This window comes from Coptis chinensis, chromosome 6 (assembly GCF_015680905.1).
Source record: "Coptis chinensis isolate HL-2020 chromosome 6, ASM1568090v1, whole genome shotgun sequence".
NCBI lineage: Eukaryota > Viridiplantae > Streptophyta > Magnoliopsida > Ranunculales > Ranunculaceae > Coptis > Coptis chinensis.
The window spans coordinates 56,169,108-56,178,149 of record NC_141461.1 but is presented as its reverse complement, the minus strand read 5'-3'; the positions used below and the strand labels follow the sequence as shown (position 1 = coordinate 56,178,149).

General features: G+C 38.3%; 1 protein-coding gene across 1 annotated transcript; it reads right to left on the bottom strand.

Annotated features, from left to right (window-relative positions):
* Window positions 1-1,103: 1,103 nt before the first annotated feature.
* LOC147493681 (protein EFFECTOR OF TRANSCRIPTION 2-like) lies at window positions 1,104-2,926 on the bottom strand. The gene has a single exon (XM_086568934.1). The coding sequence runs from the start codon at window positions 2,736-2,738 to the stop codon at window positions 1,341-1,343; it is 1,398 nt and encodes a 465-aa protein (XP_086425060.1). The 5' UTR covers window positions 2,739-2,926; the 3' UTR covers window positions 1,104-1,340.
* Window positions 2,927-9,042: the final 6,116 nt, after the last annotated feature.

Here is a 9,042-nt window from a genome sequence, read left to right as displayed (position 1 = left end):
TAATTGTTAAAGCCCTACTGACTTCTGGTAACAAAAAGCCCATAACCCTATAGAAACGCAAGCGCCCTATAGCCCATAGGAGATGTCCCTTAGAAATCTAACAGTATCATCCAACTAACGACATATTCTTCTATCTGCCAAATTTGTTACTAACTTTGCTTACTGTGTATGACAACAGCTAAGGACCAACTTAACCTATCATGCAAGCAAGCCGCCCTGCGCTAATGTTTTAGAAGCTGTCGCGTAGGGCACAAAAATATTGGTCCAACTTTAGAACCCCATTCATCAGATAAATCAATTACCACTATTACAGCCCAGCTGGTGATAATGCTTATTTTTCACTAGTTGGTTGTGAGTTCGCGTCCTTATAATCGAAATGCTATGTTATTTAAAATTTTCCTACTACTAGGGCCCAATTTTAGAATTAACCTGGAATGAATTCCAGAACATTTTAGTACAACAAAATCTTGTCTCATGACTATTTTATAGTAGGTAATCAATGTTATGTATGTTAGTATCATGGAGCTTAGTCAGTATTTGCCTCATACTATACTATCCACGCATAACCACGCAGACATGCACGCATAACCACGCAGACAACTAAAGCAAGATATTCTATCTACCAACAAAAGATGAGAAGACTTAACCAATTCATAGATGCAACCCTTACCAATAGCCATTCTGACATCTAGTCACCTGGATAAGGCTAGTTGTTTTAAACGAGAACAAAGTTGTCATCAAGAAAACAACAAAATATCATAGTTTTGTGTTAAAGTTAGATATGAACTTTTGGTGTACTGTATAAAGATTGATTGAAAACAAAAGCATTGAGGTTTTCACAAAAAAATTAATATTATGTCAGTAAAGATTAGAGCTCGCTGTGCAGAGCCTCTAACTTTTAATGCAAGAGAGAGGGAGAGGAATCTTGCCTTCAACGTCCCAGTGAAAGTGGTAGCACCGGTGGCCATTAATTGTAAAGAGGACAATACCAAGAAGTAACTTTGTTAACAAGTAACTATTTGGCATCTGCTGGCTAGTCTAAAAATAAAGATTGCATTGTAAGACAGTGATTCATAAGTTAAGAGTATATTACGCACGAAAAATTCAAAACAACAACTTATAGTGGCAACGTTACATATATGGTTTTGTACAATACACCATTGTTAAAAGGATTCTAGATTGCCATCACAAATTGTTCATTTATTAAATAGCGTTGCTTAAACAAATTGAAAATAATAAAATACGGAAATATCGAATTAATTTAAAACAAATAAATTACTAAACAACATTGAGGACCAACGGACAATGAGAAAGTGCATAAATCTTCAGATTTGTAAATGTCATAAGCAATTATCTGGTGGTGCGGCAAAATTCCTTTCCGCGCTTTCCTGGCCAGCCCCTTCATATCCCCATATTTTATCAGTCGTTTGTTGGACTCTCACAGCCCTTGTTTTTCTTTCTGTACTTCTGATTACTGAAGCAGCAGTCCTCCATCCTCTATGAACTTCACACCTTTTTCTTCCATGCACTGGGGTTTCCATGCAGACATCTCCATCCCCTAAACCCACACTACAAACACGTAAGTTTCCTTCTTTGACTAACTTAAGAAGGGAATTGTTAATCCTCATCCCTCTGTGCTTTTCACACCGTTTTCTTCCTTCACTTGGACTATTTTTGCAAACAGTCCCATCATCAAACACAATCCCACAAACAGTATTGAGTTCTGCTTGCATCAATTTCGTTTCATGATCTTTTAAACAAATCACCCTCTTTTCTTCATGTAAATCAAAGCTCTTAAGGGATACTTCCATACACACAGACTCATCTTTTAAGGGCAATGCCTTGACAAGCAATCCCTGTTTTGTAATCAACCCAATGTTTCTCTTCCCTTTATGCTCTCCACACCTTTTCCTTCCTTCAACCGGTCTCGTAGTACAAACAGATCCATCTCCTAAGGATAAACCACAAACTATAGGCTCCTCCTCATTGAGCTCACTTTTAACAGTGACTAATCCAGTCGTAAACGTCTCCTCTTTCCCTGGAACTGATTTCATTCCTATCTTAATCCCTTCCTTCTGGTAAAAGAACCGGTCACTCCAAATCCACTTCTTAAGCTTCCTACCAATCTTGCTAGACGCAACATTCCTTGAAACAATCTTATCAAGTCTTACATAAACATCATCCGGACGACGAGCCCCATTCCCACCTTTATTCCATGCATAATCAAACACACTAAGTAACCGACCTTCCGTTTCCTCAGCCAACTTCTTGTTCCCCATACCCGCCCATCGAAACACAATAGAAAATCCCCTAGCAAATATTTCCCTAAACAAACCAGGTCCACTAGCCAAACAAGAACTATAATCACCAGCAAACGATTTCTCTTTACCATGATCCAAATGAGACCCGGCGCGTCCATAATGTTGTAATCTATTCCTAACATTATCAGCTTGTCCTAAATAAACAACAACAATAGAATCCGAATCGAGTTTACGTACATTTCTGCCTAAGTCAGTGTACATTGCAGCTACACCAAGTTCATATAAACCTGGGGAAGTACAAGTTAACGGAATATTATGTATCCTATATTTGTCTACACCAATATTGTTGCCTAATGAATAATTTTCCCAATCAAATGGACCAATTAGAATTTCCCATTTAGAGAAAACTGTGTCGTGCTTTGTTCGTTTACAATTTTCTCTTTTCAATCTTCTTGATGTGGTGGTGCTGTGCCCCATCGATTTCTTTTCACAATTTTGATGATTATAGAGTGTATATATAATACTAATGAGTAAATTAAATTAAAGGGAGATTAATTAGAGTGAAAAAAGAGAGACTTACCCAGTTTTATTAGGCAAGAAAAAACAGTTTGTTTTCAGAATCAGGTAATTCAGGTGTTGCCTGGAAACTTTGAACTTGTGAAGCCGCTGTTAATGGGCTTTTTTCGCTAAATGGGCCTTTTTAAGGAATCTATACGGTCTTTTGGGCCTATATTTTGAAGTCCGGGTGCTTTTAAAAAATACGAGAGTTGAGAAAGTACAATGGTCACACATTAATTTTGGCGTATCAAACTATATGAATATTTGAAGTTTAGAGCATCTCATCTCTAGGATATGGAGGCATCAGGTGTTATGTCTGAGGCAAGCATCCATAAACAATTACCAATTCTAGGTGGTAGAAATAAATCTAATTAATAGTAGGATCTTTTTTTATTTATTTATATATATATAATATATATATATATATATTTGATAAAGATAGTTATTTATTTATTGCATAACAATGCAGGATGTAGACACACCCTGCATATCGCGATTTAAGCTATTTACAGCAAACTGTGGTGGTCTTATCCGCCAAGCTGAACATAAGGATGGTAAGGAAATAAACATATTCACATTTACATCGTCCCTATGTATATTAGGATTTGCCCACCATTGTTGATTAGCAGCAAGGTTGGTCACCCATTTAGCAAATGAGTCAGCTACAAAATTCACTTTCCTGTAATTCCACAATATTATGTACTCATCTATCATCGTAAGCATGTCTCGTATATTGTGTATAGTACCAGGGATTCGATAGCCTCCGATACTCTAGTTTTCCTTTCTGAGATAACTTGATGCACATACTTTGAATCTGTTTCAATTATAATTTTATGGAAATTTAAGCACAGTGCAGCTTTGAGTCCAATCCATACAGCAGAGAATTCAACAACCATAGCATCAACTAGTGGAATAGGTAGTGCCGCTCCAAATAAGAAATTTCCATCCTCTCCTCGAAATACACATCCAAAACTTGTAGGTCCAGAAGCACCCAAAGCTGAGCCATCCGTATTTAGTTTAACCTAGTGTTGACAAGGAGGAGTCCAAGCAATATGGGTTTCTTGATTAAAACATCATTTCTGATCTTGATCATATCATCAATCAAATTGAATGCTTTAAACATGGATCTAACAAGATCTGCCCTAATCCCGGTGAATCTACTCTCGTTTCTTGCTAACCAAATGTTCCACAATACACTGGCCACTTTAGTTAGTAGATTTTCTTTTTATGGTAGTCTCGACACACTTCTTGCTACTTCAACCAACCAGTTATGGAATGAACTTGTTGTTGTTGTGTAAATCAATGGGTGAATATCAACTCCAAACCATAAGGACCACGCAAAAGGACAATGTACAAACAAATGAATCTGAGATTCTTTCTCAAATCCACATAGAACACAATATTCATCAGTGGCGAAATGGTGCATGTGAAGGATATCAGCTGTCGGAATTACATGCTACAAACCTTACCAACTAAAAAACCATACCTTATATGGGACATTGAGCTTCCACACCTCTTTGAATTCCCATTTCTCAGAAACCAAATCTAGATCTACTCGTTCAAGCATCTTATGATAAGCTGATTTAACTGTGTATAATCCATATTTATTTGGGGCCCAAAATCTACTGTCTGCTTGTTGATTCGCTGAAATGGGAATAGATAAAATTCTTTGAGCATAGTCATGTGGCCATGTAGACTTGATAAGTTCTCTATTCCATTCTCGTTTCAGGCATGATATGATAATGTCAGCCACTCTATCAACATTACAATTATCAGGCTTACTTAGGAGTGGGATCGAACATAGCATACCTGGCACCCATGCATCCAACCATGCTCTAATACAAAACCCATTACCAACCTTCCAATTAATACCCAGTACCAACAGTAATCTCAAATAATGCATTACCTTCCAACACTTGGATGCATTAGTTCGTAAAGAAGCTTGCATAAAATCACCAGATGGAAAATACTTATGCTTCATTTGCTTAGCCCATAAGGTTGTTGGCGTCAGTAACTCCCATGCCTTTTTTCCCAACAGTGCCAAATTCTACATCTGAATATCTTTGATGCCCAATCCACCTGTTTTTGTTGGGGAGCAAGCTAAGTCCCATGAAAAATAGTGAAGTTTCCTTTCTCCTACCTCATGTCCCCAAAGAAAAGCCCTTCTAACCATATCAATATCATCAATGACTGTAACAAGTAACTACAGGCCATGACATGCGGAGGAAGTGCAAATAACACAGAGTTAATAAGGGTCAACCTTCCTCCTTTTGAGAGCAAATTTGACTTCCAACTGGCAACACGAACTTGAAATCTTTCCATTAAAGGCTGAAAATGATCGTGGACCTCTCTCCCCAAAATTGATGGCACCCCCAAATAGTGGGGAAAATTCACAGTGCATGGTATCTTTAGAACTTTGTAAATCATCCTAACAAATCTGGGGTGTATTTTCTTATGATGAATCAGCTGCGACTTTCCTCTGTTGATGCTTTGGCCTGAGGCTTGACAGTACAACTTCAACAAATTGTTGATCTCATAAGCTTGTGGTAACTCCATTTTCCCAAAAATGATCACATCGTCAGCATACATCAAGTGTGTGAGCGGGTCATTATTCCGAGCTATCTTTAAACCAGAGAGCCTGCCTTGCTGTTGATACTTGAGTAGGTTAAGAGAAAACACTTCGATTACCACGGATAAATAGGTAAGGTGACAGAGGATCACCCTGTCTAAGACCCCTAGATGGTTTGAAATATCCAAATGGCGTACCATTCAACATGATAGAAAAAGAAGTACTCTGGACACAGAACATAATTCTATCAATCTAAGCAGTGGAAAAGCCAAATCTACTCAAAACTTCTTTCAAGAAAGGCTATTCAATTTTATCATATGCTTTGTGCATGTCTAGTTTCAACGCAAATAATTTTTTATGTTGATTATCCCAACTTCGTATTGTGTGGAAAGCCTTATGAGCCATGAGAACATTGTCATGCAAAGAGCGGTGGGGCAGAAAAGCGGATTGGTGGGGCTAAATCAATTTATGTAGCAAAGGTCTCATACGACCCACAATTATCTTAGCAATGATTTTATAACTAACATTTGCTAAGCTAATTGGCCGAAAATGTTCTGGGGGAGTTGGGTTTTTATTTTTTGGGATGAGTACAATATTCGAATGATTTAGCTCTTTCGAGAAAGTGTCATACTGAAAGAAATCTTTCACCAGTTCCACAGTCTTTGGTCCCACTTCCGCCCAGAAAGTTTTGTAAAAGATAGCATGAAACCCATCAGGACCTGGGGCTTTTAGTGGCCCTATGTCTTTTAATGCTTTAAGAATCTCACTATCTAAAACTGAATGCATAAGTTGAGCATTATCATCTGCAGTGATTAAATTAGGTATCTCCTGCATAAGATCCTCTGGCATTTTAGGTGTTGATGTGGACATCAAGTTCCCAAAGAAGTCCACAAGCTGCTCACCTATATCATCCCTTGATGTGACAATTGCGCCATCTGGTTTTTTAAGACTATTAATTGAAGTTCTATGTCTTCTTCAAACTACCACCGCATGAAAAAATTTTGTATCGAGTTCACCCATTTTCCTCTAGTCAAAGTGTGCCTTCTGAGCCCAATGGATTTCTTGTCTCTTCAAAATATGATTATATTCCATCAACAAATCTTTCTCTTCTCGCAAATCCTATTTAGATGGCCTTGCAACCATGGCAAAGTTTCGCTACAACTGATTCAACTGCTCGTCAATTTGTTTCAACTTTGTCCCTATGTGCCCAAAATGAGTGTGATTCTAATGGATAAGCAACTGTCGATAATACGCCAGCTTCCAACAAAAGGTGTATGAAGGCGAGCCATTAAACAACTGATTCATTGCATGCTGTACAACATCTTGGCAAGTTGGATCAGACAACTACATTGCTTCAAATCGGAAAGGGTGTTTCAATTTTTGGTAATATGGTTTAAATCTGAGCACCAAAAATTTATGATCGGAATCTATTGTGGGTATATGAAAAATCTTCGCTTAAGGGAACCGAATTCTCCAGGGTGCATTGCATAGTGCTCTATCAATTCGAGTAAAGATCTTGCTTGTTCCTTCTTGATTATTACACCATGTATACCTCCCTCCTACAAAACCCATATCCATCAAATTGCACTGCTGTACCATATTTTCAAATCCTAGAATAGAAGTTCTTGTTGCTGGACAACGACCCCACTTTTCATCCTGTGACATCACATTGTTAAAATCCCCCATACAAATCAAAGCTTCATCAGTATTTGGTTGTAATCCCATTAAGAATTTAAGACATTCCATTTTAAAGTCCTAATATTCAGTTTAGTACTTGCATATACGCTAGTAAAGTACCAAATATGAGATTCTTGGTCATTGACACAAGCATGAATTACCCAAGCATCACTATACAATACATCTATTTGCAGCATAAAATCCCATAACAACCACAACCCCCATGATCTTCCATTAGAAGGGACAACAAAAAAGTTAAACACATCTCCAATTCTTCGAATTAACTGACATGACTTCTCATAAGATGCCCTTGTTTCACATAGAAAAACAATCTTTGGTCGATCTTTTCGAATCCGATCTTTAAGTGCCGTAATTGTGGAGTCAAGACCAATTCCTCTACAATTGCAAGACACGACACTCATTTCTCCCTATAGAATTGTTTGCTTCCACCTCCTTTCAATAATTCAATCACTTTCATACCCCTATCCAGTAGGCGCAACGAATTTTGTGAATGAAGCTGAATTTGGTTCACTGTCTCTAATTAGCACCTTGGCAAGATCCTCCATTAATTGATGTTCAGTCAACTCAGACAATAATTCCGGAATAAAAACTTGTACTCCACCTCTAAAGCACCCCGCTTTCAATGGAAAAGTGCTTCTTTATCGATTCATCCCGACAAACAAGCAGGGAATAGGCTAAATAAGAACCAGTTTCCTTTCTGCGGAAGCGATCTGTATATCGTCAGAGTACTCGCTATTTTAACCAGGAAATTAAAAAGTCACCGTTGATGAAAACAATTGTATAACCTTTCAATTCAGTCGCAGGAGACAAATCTGAATACCCTAAAACCTGGATTGGGTCTTTGAAACATGAAATTGGATGTTCTTGGAAAGAAGAGTGGAGATGATATCAACAAGTTATTAAGGAACTTCCTATGGAATGGACCTTATGGTAACACCTCCCATGCATGACTTGGGTGGGAGGATATATGTTACCCTTATGAAGAAGGTGGGTTAGGCATCCGGAACATTAGCACTCTGAACCATGCATCTAACCTCAAGCACATATGGAACATTCTCAGCAACAAGGATACACTTTGGGTGGATTGGGTGAAGAAAAATTTGACAAAGGGAAGGAATTTTTGGCATTTGAAGACACCTGCTCATGGGTGTGGAGAAATCTGATGAAGGATAGAACAAAATCGGCATCCATGGCCCTTCATCAAATAGGCCGGGAATGGGAATGAAACCAAGTTCTGGTTGGACCCGTGGCATCCAGCAGGTATTTTGAAGAAATTTTTTCCGCAATCTTTACTATATGACTCTACATGCAATATGAACTCCACTGTTGTGAACATGATAGAGAATAGGCAGTGGAGTATACCTCATAACATCAGGGTACACTTACCTGACATAATAATGCAAATGGAGGAAGTGGTGAGTCTGGGGAGAGAAGAAGATAGAGTGATATGGTCGGTGTCTTTGATAGGAAACTTTAAGCTTAAAGACATTTACAGCAGCTTAAGGAACTCAAGACCGAGCAGTAAGTGGCATGGCATTGTCTGGTTTTCGAATAAAATACCAAGACATTCATTTATTGCATGGTTAGTAATGCGGGGAGGCCTCAAAACAATGGACGTGCTGATGGAGAGAAAGGTTGTGACAACAGGCACATGTGTGCTATGTTGGCGGGAAAAAGAAACGACGATACATTTGTTTTTTTAGTGCAACTATTCAGTGAATATATGGCAGAATCTGATTGCAAATGCAGGGTATAGGAAGCAAAGAAGTCAGACATGGTGAGAGGAGATTGAATGGGTGATCGAGAAAGCAAAAGGGTCGGGATGTAATAAAGATGCGCTGAAGCTGATATTCAATGGGTTTGTATATGAGATCTGGCAAGAAAGGAATCGAAGGGTGTTTCAGAATAAGCAGGCAGTAGCAGAGCACATTATATAAGTGGTTTTGAATGATACAA